Genomic DNA, 17,258 nt, shown 5'->3' with positions numbered 1-17,258 from the left:
AAAAATCTTCCTTTTTGTCTTTGCAGAAGTTTCTTTACGTCTCTGACCTCGCCCGGAAGGACAAGCGAGTTCTCAGCAAAAAATACAAAATCTATTTCTGGTTAGTGAAGTTTCTAATGTCGGGGATTTGCTGAATGCTTTTTTTGTTGTTAATTCTCATTGTGCCGCTCCAGTTTTTACCCCCTTCCTCTCCTAGAGGCTTTGATTCCAGCTGGGACATTGTTTTGAGAGCATCGTCCACTATTTTCTCAAGTAACCGCTGTTCATGAGTTTGGGCAGGCTATTTAACCAGGGAGGGCATCACCTCATCCTTTCTTCACCTGACAGAGGTGTTCAAAATCATAAAGGATTTTGATAGAGTAAATAAGAAACTGTTTCTACTGCTTGGCAAAAGAACCAAAGGTGACATATGGGAACATTTTTTTACACAGTGAATTGTTGCGATCTGGAATGCACTGCCTGAAAGGGTAGTGGAAGCAGATTCAATTGTAACATTTAAAACAGAATTGGATAAATACTTGAAGGGCAAACATTTACAGGGCTATGGGGCAAGCGCAGGGGAGGGGAATTAACTGGACAGCTCTACCACTAAGCTGGCACAGGCACAATGGGCCGAATGCCGTCTTCTGTGCTGCATCTGTGATTTTATATGTCTTTCTGTTGAGGTTTAATATTTCAGGGAGATGGCAAGTCCTGAGTATATTTTAGGGAAGGATGTAGAAGACTGAAAGCAAAGATCTTCTGTTAGGGTGACTTGTGTTTTATTCAGTTGGATCTCAGGCGGTTAGAGCAACATATTGACTATTGAAGAATTAACTTTATTGTGTTTTCATTTGTCAGGAATATCGCGACAATAGCGGTTTTCTACGCACTACCGGTGATTCAGCTGGTTATCACATATCAGACGGTAAGGAGTTGAATTATTCACACCGATTCCACACTGTTGTAACATTCAGACAATTGGGGATGTGAATCATGGCTTGTGGGCCATTGAAGATTCTGAACACTGCTCTGTGTAGTGTGCCAGGACGGTTTATGAGTGTACTTTCCAATTGGCAAAGTTCAGCTATGAAGGATTAATGCATTTGCATCACAATCCTCTGTAAATGGTTAATGATCACAGAAATATGGTGCGAGTACTCGAGGTGCCTGCATCTGAACAGGAAACATACTCAAGGATGTTGAAAGAAAGGCAGAATCTGCAGTGATGTTGGGCACTGTAGTTTCACAGTTCCAACATTCTGCCACCAGAGGTGGCAGGAAAGGATTAATTAATAGAGGCTGTCTTCCTGCTCCTATTTTCTATGTTACCATTCGATGCGCTGCTAATCACAGTGTGAAAAACACTCACTTAATCTTTTGTTTCTTCTGTATTAAGAAATGGTCTTCACTTAATACATTGCAGTAGGGTGAGTCGCAGTGAACCCTCTTGTGATTGACACTCAGTGTATTCTGATCCCAAGCCCATCACACAACTGAGTGAGGAAGGCCCGTTGGTACCATGGAAATAATAGCACTGAAAGTGATCCCTCTGGCAGCATCAAACTGGGAGTGCAGTACTAAAAGTTGACCTTTTAGCCCCTATATTTGCGAGACCCCAGTGCTAGTGCAAGTGAAGCACAGCTGGGAGAATCCGTGTGCCCAATATCGTCCTCCTGAAATTTTTAAAACAATTTTAATAGCCAGAAATCTGGGAATGCCGATTTCCACAGCTTATTCTCCAACCTGTGTTTCCACCGAGTGGAATTTAACAGCCGTGAACTGGGTGTAGCAATTGTGGGTCATTCCTGCTGGCCTAGATACACTGCAGGGGCAGGAAACAAGAAAATGTGGAATGAGAATGGCTCATCAAAGCCTCTTCCCATGCAGGCCACACACAGTCCAGACTGGATCTGCCCCATACTTGTGGAAATTTCATTGCAATTCTGCAATACAGCACTGCCAATTACGGTGTCTGTGTTGGGATTGGCATTTGATATCTGACCTACAGTGTTAATTTGCTGCCTACTGTTTTACACTACCATACTGACTATTGACTCAGTAAGGATTTGGTAGACTCCTCACTTTCACCTCCAGATTCAACTTCTTTACTACAGCTCTCACCAACTCCAACTTGTTCAAAATTCCACCCTCTGCATCTTCTGATACTAAGACACACTCACCCACTACCTCTGTTCTCGCATCCCTGTGCCCAAAAGTCTCATTCTTCTACCTGTACCTCTGCTTGTTCCCCGCCCCCACTTCTGTTCCAAAGAAGCTGAGCCTTCAGCCATCTCAGCCCTACTCTCTAGAACGCATTCCCTCAGCCTCTTCATCTCGTTAATCCTCTGTCTGCCTTTAGAAGTCTCTTGAAAACCTATCATTCTGACCTTGCTTTTAGTCTGCTCTCCTACTACCCCTGCTCGGTATCCACACTGTCCTATGTGAGACGTCTTAAGCCATTTTATTACATTAAGGGCGCTATAGTTTGTTGTAGAGAGAATGGGTCAGGCACCATTCCACCAATCAATGCTAAATTATCACCCAAATAATTTGAAAAAAGCGTAATCGATAAATGACCTGTCCTCATCAAAACCTGTGAAACTCTCCGGAAAGAGCTAAAGAGACTTCACCATACACAACTAAAAACACCAATTGCATCTCACCCAGATTTCAGATCCAACTGCCGGGGAATTCATTTCATGCATCTTTTTTTTAAATTGCCGGATCTAAATTGATGAATTACAGAGAAGAAGAAAACCTTACATTTATATAGTGCCCTTCACTAACTCAGGTCATCCCAAAGTGCATTACAGTTAATGACATACTTTATGAAGTTATGGCAGCTAGTTTGTACACAGCAAGGTCCTACAGACAGCAACAAGTTGAATAAGCAGTTAATTTTTTTTCATGATTTGGTCAGGCCATTGGTCTTTTTTGAAAAGTTGCCACGGCATCTTTTACACCTACCTGCACAGCCAGACAGTGCCTTAGTTTAACATCTCATCCAAAAGACAACCCTTCCAACAATGCTCAGTCCTGCATTGGAAAGCCAGTGCCCAAGAGTCGTGTTTCGATACATGACCTCAGAGGCAAGAATACTACCATTGTGCAAAGCTTAGAGTCCCCCCGCAGTTAGACTGAATGGACTCCCCCAAAACATTGAGCATGTCTGTGGCTTGGTTATGACATTGGTGGAGTGAGGCTCTAAGCTAAAAACTTTGATTGATTAATACTTAAAGTATTTTTGCTACACTGCTGTGTGTGGTAGTGTTACAATGTGGTTGACTCATACATGCCCTCGAAATGGCCTAGCAAGCCATTCAGCTTAAGGGCAATTAGGGATGGGCAATAAATGCTGGCCTGGCCTGGCCTGTGACGCCCACATCCCATGAATGAATTTAAAAAAAACACACAGGGGTTAACCCTTTAATTGCTACACTTCGGAATGGAGTCTACGTGCTTTCTCACTGGGTGGCTCCCTGGACACCAGTTACAGAATGGAATAGCCAAGGCCTTGGTGTTTACACCAGCACATCTTATTGGCTGTAGGATTATGCTGGATATAGGGATACCTATAGGGAATGAGGAGATTTCCTGGTCCCTGTTGGCATTAAGTCAGAACATATTATTTCATAGAGTAATGATTTTTAACATGAGGGAGGGCAATGGGCTGGATGTTCTGATGCTTCATTCCCAGTGCATAGAATTACATATAATTTGCAGCATAAAAACAAGCCAATGAGCCCAACTTTTCTGTGTCAGTGTTTATGCTCCACACGAGCCTCCTTTCACTCCTCTTCATCTAATTCTATCAACACAGCCTTCTGCTTCTTTCTCCCTCATTTATTTATCTAGTTTCCTCATAAATGCACCTATACTATTGCTCTCAACTACTCCTTTTGCTAACCAGATCCATGGCCGGGGTCTTGTTCTCCTCCCGATGTTGGGCTCCGTGGCGGTGGGGTGCGGGGGGTGTGGAAGATCGGAGCGGCAGCGGCCCACCACAGAACCCAGTGCCGGGATTGCCAGGCCCGATCTTCCCGGTGGTGGGGAAGATCCATGGAGGGCCCTCCGCCACTCTGCGTCGGGACCCGACTTCAGCACAACGTGCGGCAGTCACGCACCTTCGCTTTCCTGTCCAGGGAAAGCTGGCGCCACCGAGGTGGGGAATGGGCTCTGCATTTGTTCTGTAGTTCGGGGGGGTGGGGGGGGTGGTGGCGTTGGTGGGGGAAGACCGGGACAACTCTGCAGTCTCTTCGCAGGGCTGGCAGCTCTTTAAAAATGGCACTAGCGCCTGTGCAGAAACAGTTGATGGCATTCACGGTGTCGCTGAGGCCGCCCCCACCACACGATTTGAGGGAGCGGCTGCCCTACATGTGATAATGATCCACTGGGCTCAAGATTGTGGTGGCAAGATTCAGACCTCATGTTCTAACCACTCTGGGTGAAGAAGTTTCTCCTGAATTCCGTCTTACTTATTCATGACTGTCTTACATTTATGACCCCTAGTTTTAGACTCCCTCACAAATGTAAACATCTTCTCACTGTCTATCCTATCAAATCGATAATTTTAAAGACATCTATTAGGTCACCCCTCAGTCTTCTCTTTCTCAAGAAAAGAGCCCGAGTCTGCTCCCTGATTGTTATAGCACAAATGGGGGAACTGAGCGTGAAGGTCCGTTCACCCAATTCATATTGAGCCTGGTTTTCCGGTCAATAATTTTAATCATTGTTAAATCAGGAACGTCGTGAGGCAGACATCCCAATCTCCGCCCCTAAGTGTCCAACCCAGGCTCCCATTGAAACAGCTTCATACCAGGAGTGGAATGATGCAAAACCCATCCATTCGTTTTGAGTCTGGAGTTTCCGATCTCAATTATTTTTCACGGGCATTAATATCGTACCTGTAGAGAAATCTAAGGTTTGGTGTCTTCTACGTCCTATTCGATTCCTAGATCAGCTGACCCAATGTCATTGTCAACAGGATTTGTTGATTGATTTAATCTTCAATCTCCGCCAACAGGTTTTCAATATCACAGGAAATCAGGACATTTGCTACTACAATTTCATGTGTGCTCACCCGCTGGGGGTTCTCAGGTCAGTGACCCACACCTGTGCTGCTGTGTAGACATAGTTGATGTGGTGGCCATTCTGTAATAATGGCGTTAAGGCACAGGAGACAGGTAGAGTGGTAGACAGTGACAAAAAGTAAGTTCTCCTGTTTGAATCTGTTATCCCTGGTCTTTGTTCTGGTGCATGTTACAGGGAATTGTATAACCTTTATAAAGTACAACATTTTCTTTTCATTCTCGGGGTATGGGCATTGCTGGTAAAACCAACATTATTGCCCATCCTTAGTTGCCCGTCAGAAGGTGTTGGTGATTCTTCTTATTATTGAACCATTCTACAGTATGGGTGGTGAAGGTGCTCCCACTGTGCTGTTTGGTCGGGGGTTCCAGGACTTTGACCCAGCGACACTGTAGGAACGGCAATATGTTTCCAAGTAGGGATGGCGTGACTTGGAGGGAATTTGGCAATGGTGGTGTTCCCATGCACCTGCTACCCTTGTCCGTCCAGGTGATGGAGGCTGTGGGTTTGGGAGGTGCTGCTGAAGAAATATAAACTATTATGCACAATGTAGTCTGATGTAGGATGGCAACTGGCTGTTATCCAACCCTGTACTATTTGTTTATCACTTTCTCCTGCTTGTGTATTCAGAGTTAATTGTGTGTTTTTCCTCTGACAGTGCATTTAACAATATCCTGAGTAACCTTGGATACCAGATGTTGGGCCTGCTTTTCCTGCTCATTGTCTTGCAGCGTGAGATTCTACACAAACGAGCCCTAATGCGAAACGACATCTGTGCTCTGGTACAAATCCAATCTCCTCCTTCCTGTTTGCTTTCGCTATTGGGTTTGTTTTAATGATATTGGAGATGGCTAACAGTGTTGGTAATATGCTGGGTTGGGGTGTTGAGGGGGCAGGATGAGGGCAGTAAATGTGCATTAAATTACCTTTGATCTATGAAACTATGCTGTGTGATTTTACCAAGTGAAGGCTTCATGTATTTGTGCTAAATTAATTTTCTCCACCATCTTAAAATAGACAGGTTAGCAACTGTATTAAATCAACAGACACAGGAAATTTATGTGAAGATGTTACTAGTTAATATGATGGAAATAAAGAAGTGGCACATGTGTGGTGTCTCACACACCTCAGGACGTCTCAAAGGATTTCCAGTGAATAGCATTCGAATTGTTGCCACTGCTGTAATGTAGAGGAACACAGCAACCAATCAGCTCACAGAAAGTTCCCCCACCAACAGCAACAGCTTGTATTTATATAGTGCCTTTAACGTAATAAAATGTGCCAAGACCCTTCACAGGAGCTTTACAAAGCAAAATTTGACACTGAGCTGCCTAAGGAAATACTAGGACAGATGACCAAAAGCTTGGTCAAAGAGGAAGGTTTTCAGGAGCGTCTTAAGGGAGAAAAGAGAGGTAGAAAGGCGGAAAGGTTTCAAGAGAAAATTCTAGGCCTTTGGCATCTAACAGTCACAATGTTAGAAAAATTAATATCGGGAATAGTTAAGAGGCCAGAATTAGAGGAATGCAGATATCTGTGGGACTGGAGGGGATGACAGAGATAGGGGGGAGGTGAGACCATGGAGGGATTTGAAAATAAGATTGATAATTTTAAACCCCAAACAGCGATGGGATGAATGACCAGCTATTGTATTTTACTGAAAGGTATTAGTTTCCCTACAATGGGATCTTTCATAGTCTGACTATGAGACAAGAGTCCCACCACTGAGAAGGCATGGCTGACACTGTGAAACGCCAGTTAACGTATTGGGTGGGACCCTTAATCACAACTTGAGAAGTGTTCCACGCCATAGGTTAACCTAACTCTCCCTTTCTGATGCTGACTGTAAGATCTAGCCAAGCCAATTTGGACCTGAGGGGATTGAACCTGATCACATTGATCTGATCTCAGGGCTGACTGTGCACTAATTGTTAAGATTCTAGGAAACACCTTATCTAAACAACGTTGAAGTGCAAAAATAACAGAAGAAGCATCCAGTGGCTGCACTTCATTAAACTCTGAGCAATATTTTATCTGTCTGTCTCACTCTGTCTGTCTCTGTAGGAGTGTGGAATCCCTAAACATTTTGGTTTATTTTATGCGATGGGGACAGCTCTCATGATGGAAGGGCTGCTCAGTGCCTGTTATCACGTGTGCCCAAACTACACGAACTTCCAGTTTGGTGAGTTCGCTCTCATTTCTCATGCAGCTACGGACCACCAGGTCATCTCAAGTCCAAGGGCAGGAAGTGGAATCTGGACTTGTGTTCAGGCGATTGTTTTGCTGATGGTGAAATTCCATTAAAAATGATAATAACAGACAGCTGCATAGCATGAGACTCAGAAAATAAGTGGAGAAGTGAATGAACTTCTGTTTGAAAAGTCAAATTGGGTAGGTGACAATCTCGGGGTGTCTCAGGAGAAAAACACATTGGAGGTGCAGTGCGGTTTGGAAGGAAATGATGACAGTACTTTGGAATGAGGGAGGATGAATTGGAGTGTAAATCCCTCTCACACTTCCTGAGTTGTTACAGATCAGCCCTGCATCAGGTTCAGAACAGATAACATCACCACCCTGTGGACCAGAGGTTGAAAGGACCTAAAAAAAAAGAGAAGGGAGAAGAAATTAAAACACAGTACTAATTTAGGAAATGTACCATGACTACCTCTAAATAACAGCAGATCTTTCCCCACCTCCATATGTTTGAACAAAACTGGATATTTGGGGAAAGGTCTGTCATATCTTTCAATGCAAAAAATGAAAGACATGCATATATATAGCACCTTTCATGACTACCAGACATCTCAAAGCACTTTACAGTCAATGAAGTACTTTTGACGTGTAGTCACTGTTGTTTTGTGCACGACCAATTTCACACAGCAAGCTCCCACAAACAGTAATGTGATAAATGAGCAGATAATCTGTTTTTGTGATGTTTGAGGGATAGATATTGTCCAGGGATAACTCCCCTGCTCTCCTTCAAATGAGCATCATCAGAGCTTTTATGTCCGCCTGAGAGGGCCTCAGTTTAACATCTTATCTGAAAGACAGCACCTCTGACAGAGCAGCACTCCCTCAGTACTGCACTGAAATGTCAGCCTAGATTGTTGTGCTTAAGTCCTGGAGTGGGACTTGAACCCACAATCTCAATTTTTTTTAAATTCATTCATGGGATGTGGGCATCGCTGGCCAGGCCAGCATTTATTGCCCATCCCTAATTGCCCACCTTCTCAAGGGCAATTAGGGATGGGCAATAAATGCTGGCCTGGCCAGCGATGCCCACATCCCATGAATGAATAAAAAAAAAATCTTCTGACATAGAGGTAAGAGTGCTACCAGCTGACACATATAAAGTGTTTTAAAATCTTTCCCTACAGTGGCTGGTCTAATTGATGGGGCCATCATCTAAGCACCATTTCCAAGGCAAGAAGCTCAGATAAAAATTTTGCTTGAGCGTTTCCAATATTTTGCCTCCTGCCTTAACATTCTCCACTCCCTATAATCCCACGAAAGGAATTTTTGCAGCAACCCAATCTCAGAGCCTGTCAAGATGGTGGTCTCTCAGGAAAGGACCTCATCCTGGAGAATCCTTTTACGAACATACAAATTAGGAGCAGGAGTAGGCCACTCGTCCCCTCGAGCCTGCTCCGCCATTCAGTAAGGTCATGGCTGAACTGATTACTCCACATTTCCACCTACCCCCAATAACCTTCCACCCCCTTGCTTTTAATGACCACGACAGACTCCTTTACTGTGAATAAGCATTGAGGTAGGAACGTGTTCCTTGTGTTCTGACGCCTGTTTCTGTTTGGTACACAGACACATCTTTCATGTACATGATAGCAGGTCTCTGTATGCTGAAGCTGTACCAGAAGCGCCACCCAGACATCAATGCCAGTGCCTACTCTGCTTATGCCTGCCTTGCCTTAGTCATATTCTTCTCCGTGTTAGGAGTGGTGAGTACAGCTTTTCACTGGACAGCGCTTCTGATTAGAGAAAAATGCACTGAATAATAACGGCTATATTAGAATAAAGAGCACTGTTATTCCTCCTTATTGGTCAGGTATTTGCTTAAAGCTATCCATTATACAAGACAGAAGGGAATCATCTATGTTTGTTCAAGTGTTCTTAGTGTATGAAGCTCCAGGGTAATGTTATGGGTTATTACTGCAATTCCTTATCAAAACATGTTCTCATTCCCATTTGGGTCATCACCAATCAAAAGTGCAAGGATTTTCTACAGAGCAGTAAACTGGAGGGAGGAATCTCCCCTCCTTGTGGCCTCTTCCAATGCAATGTTGGCAGAGGCTTGTGAGCTAGTTGTAGGTGCCTGGTGCTAGGAAGAGGGGAGGAGAACTGTTAGGAGGAATGATAAGTAAAGATTGTAACAGGGGAGAACAGTACACTGAAACTGGATTTAAAAAGCCAGTAGCTCTCTCACAGGGTGAACTCTACATTGCACAGGACCTCTCAACTTAAGCATTATAATGGCCAAAGAAGCCACCCAGCTTCAGAGTGTGGAAGGATCGTTGATTTGACTGGGCTGACAGCAACCAAGTGGGGACAGGTTCCCATTGGTTATGGGAAGGAGTGACAGAGGAAGTAGCTGCACATTTCAGTCAGAAATTGACAAGAAGGAAAAGTCAAGAGATTTGTTTTTATGTTAAGATATTCACTTTATTTTTTGCTTCTTTCTGTGTAGGTCTTTGGGAAGGATTACATTGTATTCTGGGCCATTTTCTCCTTCATTCACATCCTGGCAACACTTTTACTCAGTATACAGCTCTACTATATGGGCCGCTGGAAACTTGGTAATTCTTACCTCTTTCACACTGGGATTTTGCTAGGAATGTACAGGAAAAAAAACACCTTTTCTCTCCCTGTCCATTCCCTCTGCCTCTTATTTGGTGTCAGACCCAGAGGACAGACCGTAACCTGAACCTCCCTCGGAGAAAGCACATGGGGGTATGAATTTATCATGGGTAGTAGCATTCGTGACCAACTATCGGTTTTCTTGCCCGTTGATTTTGATGGAAAAGATAATTGAATGAAGTGTAAAATGAATGGCCAATTTGCCATTAATCTATTCAGCGCTACCGTCCAAGGCAGATTTATACCCCTAGTTTTCCGGACTAGGTCGGGAATCACAGGCTCCCTCTGAGTTCAAACATTCCCAGGAAAAGCCTATTACCTGCACACTACAATTTTATGCATAAACGATTATTTTAGTTGGAAAGAAATACTTGCATTTAATTAACACCTTATCACACTGTCAATATTCCTCAAACACACAAGGAACCACCTTTGAAGGGCAATGACTGTTGTTACATAAACAAATGCAGAAGCTGTTGCCACCCGAAATGTCTTCTACAGTGCCACAGAATGACCTGCCTAGATGATGTACATTTGATGGTGTTGGTTGAAGGTGGAATATTGGTCAGGGTGTCAGGAGAAAGCCTGAAAGCTCTTCTGCAATTCTTGAACATTCGTCTGAGCCACCAGAACATAGAAACAGGACCTTATTTTAACATCCCATCCTAAGCATGTCAGCTCTGCAGTATTACAGTGGAACGCCAGCCTGAGTCAGTGCCTTGTTGTGGGGCTCGTACCTCTGAGCCAGAGGTGAGTGCTACCAACTGAGGCAAGCTGACAAGAGCACCATTCTTGTGAGCTGTGGACTTGGTCTTTTGGTAATCTTTGATTTCAATGACGTGCAGCGTGGAAGAATCGTGTGTAATCTGAGCCCTCTGCAAGGTACAGGTGCAGCATTAAATGGACTTTATATGAAACGTGTCTAGTTCATGGATTTGGACCATGCTTAAGGCCTCGACAAATCAGTAATGCTCAGCAAAACGTATCTCATAAAATTATCGAAATAGCACTCAGAAAGGATAAAGTATGCTACATAGAGGGGTGAATTTCTATGTGACTTTCCCTGATCCGCTGACATAACTTCAGCAGAAACCACATTTACGCATGTAAGCGGGATTTCTGCTGACTTATGGTGCCAGAACGGGAAAATCCTTGAGGAAATTTACCCCCAGGAACACTGAGATTCCGAAACATTCTTCCCTAAATCCCTCTTCAAACCCTTCTCAAAATCAACCTCATTCACCTCTCCCGATTCTTCCATCACTCAGGAGCTGTTCCACCTGTGCCAGACACCTTGGGGACATTTATTCCTATAGATGCAAATTGTTGAGTTACAACGGTTAACCAGGTGTTGTGGGATGGGTGTAATTCCTCCGAGGATGTCACTATCATGGATCACATGACTCAACAGTAATTGGTCATGTGGTGTATATTCTGTATTTATGTGTGATTGTCAAAGAAGATATTAAAATGTCGGATATTTACTTTTTCAGACACAGGGATTTGCAGAAGGATAATTCATGTATTTTACACTGACCATATCAGGCAGTGTAGCGGACCTGCCTATATAGTAAGTGCCCCTTACGTGTTCGAGAGTCACAATTGCAGACAAAGGGATTTCCCTCTTTTGGCTGTGATGCACACTATGGTGAAATAGCCTGCTGAGGCATGTCCAGTTGGGGGAGGCACCCTGAGCTTCAGTACGGGTTGGAAAGTGCGGAAAGAGACCTGTAGACCTAAATGATGCTCTGTGTTCGGCAAAGCCTAATATCACAATGCTGGGCCATGTAAATCACAGGAACAGCCCATCTGGCACTTTGAATAAAGTCCTGAAACGTCTCAATCATGTTCACTACCTGCCAGGGGGGTGGATACAGATTCTATAATCACTGTCAAAAGGAAATTGGATAAATACTTGAAGGAGAAGAAAATGACAGGGATAGGGGAAATGAGCAGGGAGTGGGACTAGCTGGATTGGTCTTCAAAAGAGCCAGCACAGAGTTGATGGGCCAAATGGCCTCCTTCTGTGCTGTTCTATTCTATGATTCAATGATATATCAGCCAGCGGGACACTCACTGCTCAGATACCTGTTGCTTTGGAGCTCGCTGACCTTCCTGCTGTCCGACTGCTGTTGACAGTCAGTGTCACTCTTAAAGGATATGATTGACGAATGCCAGCTGTTCCTGACTGATCCAAGATCTAATGAAACCCATTGTATTCACGATACAAAAATATTAAATATATTTTTACACTAGAATGTACAGCCAATGGCAGACGCAGAGTTCTCCTGCTGTTGACTCCTAAATTATCTGCAGGGACCTGACTACATTGTAAATCCGTGGAGATGTTGGTAATATGGTATTACTGCCAGGATGATGGCTGCTGTTTTTGCAACAATGAGCTCGTCCCATGCACTTGCACTGCTCTGATAGCACAATCCCAGATCACTTCCTCCCGCAACTCAACCCCCCCCCCCCCCCCCCACCACCCTACCCGGCAACCCACCATTTCCATTGCTCTGATAGGGCGGAATCTTCTAATGATTGTTTATTTTCAGGAGTCAGGGCCACTTCCAGATCCCGATCCTGCACGGATCTGCTCTGCGCCCTCCGGAACAGTCTTCTGGGAGATGGCCTCTTAATTGGCCGCCACCGCGTCCACTAAGGATAGCGGGCGGGTTGCTGAGGCTGCCGGCCCAATCAGAGGGCCCGCAGCCAGGGATGGCCGGCAGCCTCACTGGGAGAGGTGGGCGCTGCTCAGGCAGAAAGGAGAGCGCGAGAGGGCGCCTCAAAATGGGGGTAACCTTGGAAACGTCCGTAATATTTCATTAATGAGGAGGGACGAAGCTGGTAGGGCCATCAGGTCTGAGGGGCAACACCTCCAGAGGATCTGTTTGGGCTGCAGGTGTAGCCTTTCCTACTCACGGACCCATCATTGAGGCATGGAGCCTCCCGCTCCGATGGCCACCTGACCTGCAGCTGGGGTGCTGTTTCCATGGAGCTGCAGGGCTCAGTATTCCACTGCAACACTGGCAAGATACTGGCAGAGTCCTCCGTGTCCCTCATTAGGATCTTAATTGATAACTAATGGCTATCTCTCGCTGCCGGGTGAGTAGCCAATGTGGTTGTTCACCTGTCTCTGGCAGGATCACCTGGAGGCAGGAGAGCATCGGTCGACCCAATGCTGTAAACTCCAAGCTACTCCCAGCCCCGCCTTCATACCCACCTCTGTAGAACCAGGATGATTACGCCCATAGTCAACTGTACTTCAGAATACAACCCCTCCCCCCTCTTCCCACCCACCCCCCTCAACTTTTACTGCCCTGGAACCCAACAGCAAAGTAAATGGGGAGAACAGTGCATGGAGGTCACTCTTGTGCTACAAAAGCAAATGGAAAAGGGAAAAGATGAGGTAAAATCATTGTTACCAACAGCAGTGGTGGGTGGGAGGTGGATTGTACGTGAATTGAACCACTCCAGTCATTACGGCTTTAATTTTCAGTTTCCACCACGTTTGTCCTGTTAAAATCTTTCATCTTCTGTTCTCAGGATCGGATGGTGTTACTTATTATGGGAAACATCGTGAACTGGTCACTGTGAGTATTAGACTGCTGTGCCTCTCCTGATCTTGCTCATTATTATCACATAATCTCTAAATATGTTCTTTTGGGTTTGCAGATATGTAGAAAAGAAAATTTACTCGGATGGTATCTGAACTGAGAGGTTGTAGCAATCAGGAAAGACTGATCAGACTGGGGCCCTTTTCTCTACAAAAGAGAGGACTGAAGGGTAGCCCGATAGAGGTATTTAAAATTATGAAAGGGTTTGATAGGATAGATATCCCAATCCGGCTTAGATACAGGGGGCGGTGCCAGAAGACCGGAGAATTGCAAATGTTACAACCTTGATCAAAAGAGGGTTTAAGGATAAATCCAGCATCTCCAGGCCAGTTATTTTAATCTTGGGGGATGGGAAAGTTTTCAGAAACAATAATTTGGGACAAAATTAACAGTCACTTGCACAAATGTGTATTAATTAGGAAAAGCCAACATGGATTTGTTAAGGGAAAATCATGTTTAACTAACTTGCTGAGTTTTTTAATGAGGTAACAGAGGGGGTTGATTAGGGTAATGCGGTTGATGTGATGGACAGGGACTTCTGCAAAGGCGTTTGATGAAGTGCCACATAACAGGCTTGTCAGCAAAATCAAAGCCATGGAATAAAAGGGGCAGTTTGCAGCATGGATACGAAGTTGGCTGAGTGATAGGAAACAGAGAGTAGTGGTGAACAAATGTTTTTCGGACTGGAGAAAAGTATATAGTGGGATTCCCCTGGAATCAGTACTAGAACCACTGCTTTTTTAATGTATTTTAATGACTTGAGTGTCAAGGGCACAATTGAAAAATTTGCAGTTGTCACAAAACTTGGAAGTATTGTGAACTGTGAGGAGGACAGTGATAAACTTCAGGACATAGACAAGCTAGTGGAATGGGCGGACAAATGGCAGATGAAATTTAATGCAGAGAATTGTGAAATGATTCATTTTGGTAGGAAGAACAAAGAGAGGCAATATAAAATAAAGGATGCAATTCTAAAGGGGGTGCAGGAGCAAAGGGACCTGGAAGTATATGTGCACAAATAAATGAAAATGACAGGGCAGGTTGTGAAAGCAGTTAATAAAGTAGAGGGTGCTTCATAAATAGGGGGAGATAGTACAAAAGCAAGGGAGTTATGATGAACCTGTATAAAGCACTGGTTTGGCCTCAGCTGGAGTATTGTGTCCAATTCTGGACACCACGCTTTAAGAAGGATGTGAAGACATTAGAGAGGGTGCAGAAAAGATTTACAAGAATAATTCTAGGGATGAGGAACTTCAGTTATGTAGTTAGATTGGAGAAGCTGGGGCTGTTCTCCTTGGAGAAGAGAATATTAAGAGATTTGATAGAGGTGTTCAAAATCATGAGGGGTCTGGACAGAGTAGATAGAGAGAAACTGTTCCCATTGGCGGAAGGATCAGGAAACAAAGGACACCGATTTCAGGTGATTGACAAAAGAAGAAATGGCGACAGGAGTAAAGGCTTTTTCATGTAGCGAGTGGTTAGGATCTAGAGTGCACTGCCTGAGAGTGTGGTGGAGGCAGATTCAATCAAGGCTTTCAAAGAGAATTGTATAATTATCTGAAGAGAAAAAATTTGCAGGGCTATGGGGAAATGCAGGGGAGTGGGACTATGTGAGTTGCTCTTGCAGAGAGCTAGCATGGACATGACCGGCCAAATGGCCTCCTTCTGTGCTATAACCATTCTATGATTCTATGTGGAGAAGATTGTGGGGTAGACCAGAAATGGGGTCCATCAATATAAGATAGTCGCTAATAAATCCAATAGGGAACCCAGAGAGTCGTTAAAATGTGGAATTCACTACCACAAGGAGTAGTTGAGGTGAATATCATAGATGCAATTAAGGGGAAGCTAGATAAACACATGAGGGAGAAAGGAATAGGAGGATATGTTGATGGCATTAGATGAAGAAGGGTGGGAGGAGCCTCATGTGCAGATGAACAACCATCATGGACCTGTTGGGCTGAATGGCCTGTTTCTGTGCTATAAATATTATATAATAATAAGATTTAGTTTAACATTTTCATTGAGGCCTTGGGCATCAGATTGAGTCAGGGTATCTTTGGGATGGGGCTAATATTAATTTTGTCTTCTATATTTTTAGTGACTGTTTCAGTGGACTCTTTATCAGGTTTTGTACGAATGACTCCAATTTGATATTTAATCTAAATAAATGCGTAGTAGTAATTCAGATGGTGCTAATGTGTTAAACATGAAACTATTGGTATTCAGTGGTAAAAGAAAGAAATTGCATTCATATAGCACCTTTCAAAAGCTCAGGATGTCCCAAAATGCTTTACAGCCAATGAAGTACTTTTGAAGTATAATCACTGTTGTGAAGTAGGAGATGTGGCAGCTAATTTGCGCACAGCAAGCTCCCACAAACAGCAGTGGAATAAATAAATAAAATGATGCAAGTGATGAATCATGCTTGCTGACATCTCTGTCTGAAATCATACTGTGCTGTCTCATCACACCAAAACCTGTAATGGGAGCGCTAACTTCTAAAATTTCATCCGTACTGCTTTCCAAATGTGTGTGTGACAAACACTGGCAAAATATCAATATTGAATCAACCTTATTCAGTTGACCAACTGCCCAATTTGTAGATGTTGGAACCTTTGATGTTTAATTGCAGTGATTACTGTGGTATTTGTGAGCTGGCAGAGGTTGCATGCAATCATTGTTACATTTCACTTAAATCTGGAATCTTTTTAATCTCTTGCTGGTCGGAAGGAGTCTTTTTTTAGGCTGCATTTGCTGACAGTGCAACCACTAGGTGGCGCTGTACTGGCACATGCACAAATGCAGCCTGTTCCACTGAAACATCACAGTCTGCGACGTTAAGGCAGCTGCCAGGACTAAAGATGGCACTGCTCAAGTGATCACAGAATGACAAAGTAAACCTATGGCAGCACGCAATGGAAATCTAAAGTACAGCATCTCTGACAGTGCTGCACAATTCTAATTGTTTTCAGTGCCATTCTGCTCTGGCTGCTCGTTCCCTGCCCCCTGCTTCCTTTCCGCACCACCCTAAGAAGCAAGGCGATGTAGGAGCACGTGGCAGAGAGGAGGGAAGCGGCTGGAGGGATGGGGGAGAGAGTGGGTGGCGGGGGGAGAGAAGCGGGGTAGGGGATAGAACAAAGAACAAAGAACAAAGAAAATTACAGCACAGGAACAGGCCCTTCGGCCCTCCAAGCCTACGCCGATCCAAATCCTCTATCTAAACCTGTCGCCTATTTTCTAAAGGTCTGTATCTCTTTACTTCCTGCCCATTCATGTATCTGTCTAGATACATCTTAAAAGACGCTATCATGCCGGCGTCTACCACCTCCGCCGGCAACGCGTTCCAGGCACCCACCACCCTCTGCGTAAAGAATTTTCCACGCATATCCCCCCTAAACTTTTCCCCTTTCACTTTGAACTCGTGTCCCCTAGTAATTGAATGCCCCACTCTGGGAAAAAGCTTCTTGCTATCCAACCTGTCTATACCTCTCATGATTTTGTACACCTCAATCAGGTCCCCCCTCAACCTCCGTCTTTCTAATGAAAATAATCCTAATCTACTCAACCTCTCTTCATAGCTAGCGCCCTCCATACCAGGCAACATCCTGGTGAACCTCCTCTGCACCCTCTCCAAAGCATCCACATCCTTTTGGTAATGTGGCGACCAGAACTGCACGCAGTATTCCAAATGTGGCC

At 44.3% G+C, this 17,258-nt stretch overlaps 1 protein-coding gene across 3 annotated transcripts in view; it reads left to right on the top strand.

Annotated features, from left to right (window-relative positions):
* The window catches only part of sidt2 (SID1 transmembrane family, member 2), a 75,772-nt gene that overhangs the window by 43,506 nt on the left and 15,008 nt on the right, over positions 1-17,258 (top strand). For all 3 annotated transcript variants that reach the window (XM_068054005.1, XM_068054004.1, XM_068054007.1), the window contains 9 exons: positions 27-100; positions 841-907; positions 5,006-5,079; positions 5,729-5,852; positions 7,132-7,249; positions 8,887-9,023; positions 9,770-9,878; positions 11,433-11,509; positions 13,489-13,535. In XM_068054005.1, coding sequence (XP_067910106.1) covers positions 27-100; positions 841-907; positions 5,006-5,079; positions 5,729-5,852; positions 7,132-7,249; positions 8,887-9,023; positions 9,770-9,878; positions 11,433-11,509; positions 13,489-13,535 — 827 coding nt within the window. The remainder of the gene's footprint in view (positions 1-26; positions 101-840; positions 908-5,005; positions 5,080-5,728; positions 5,853-7,131; positions 7,250-8,886; positions 9,024-9,769; positions 9,879-11,432; positions 11,510-13,488; positions 13,536-17,258) is intronic.

The sequence above is a fragment of the Heterodontus francisci genome, chromosome 22 (genome assembly GCF_036365525.1).
Source record: "Heterodontus francisci isolate sHetFra1 chromosome 22, sHetFra1.hap1, whole genome shotgun sequence".
NCBI classification, from domain to species: Eukaryota; Metazoa; Chordata; class Chondrichthyes; order Heterodontiformes; family Heterodontidae; genus Heterodontus; species Heterodontus francisci.
The sequence above is the reverse complement of the archived record's forward strand: the minus strand, read 5'-3'. Positions and strand labels throughout refer to the sequence as shown.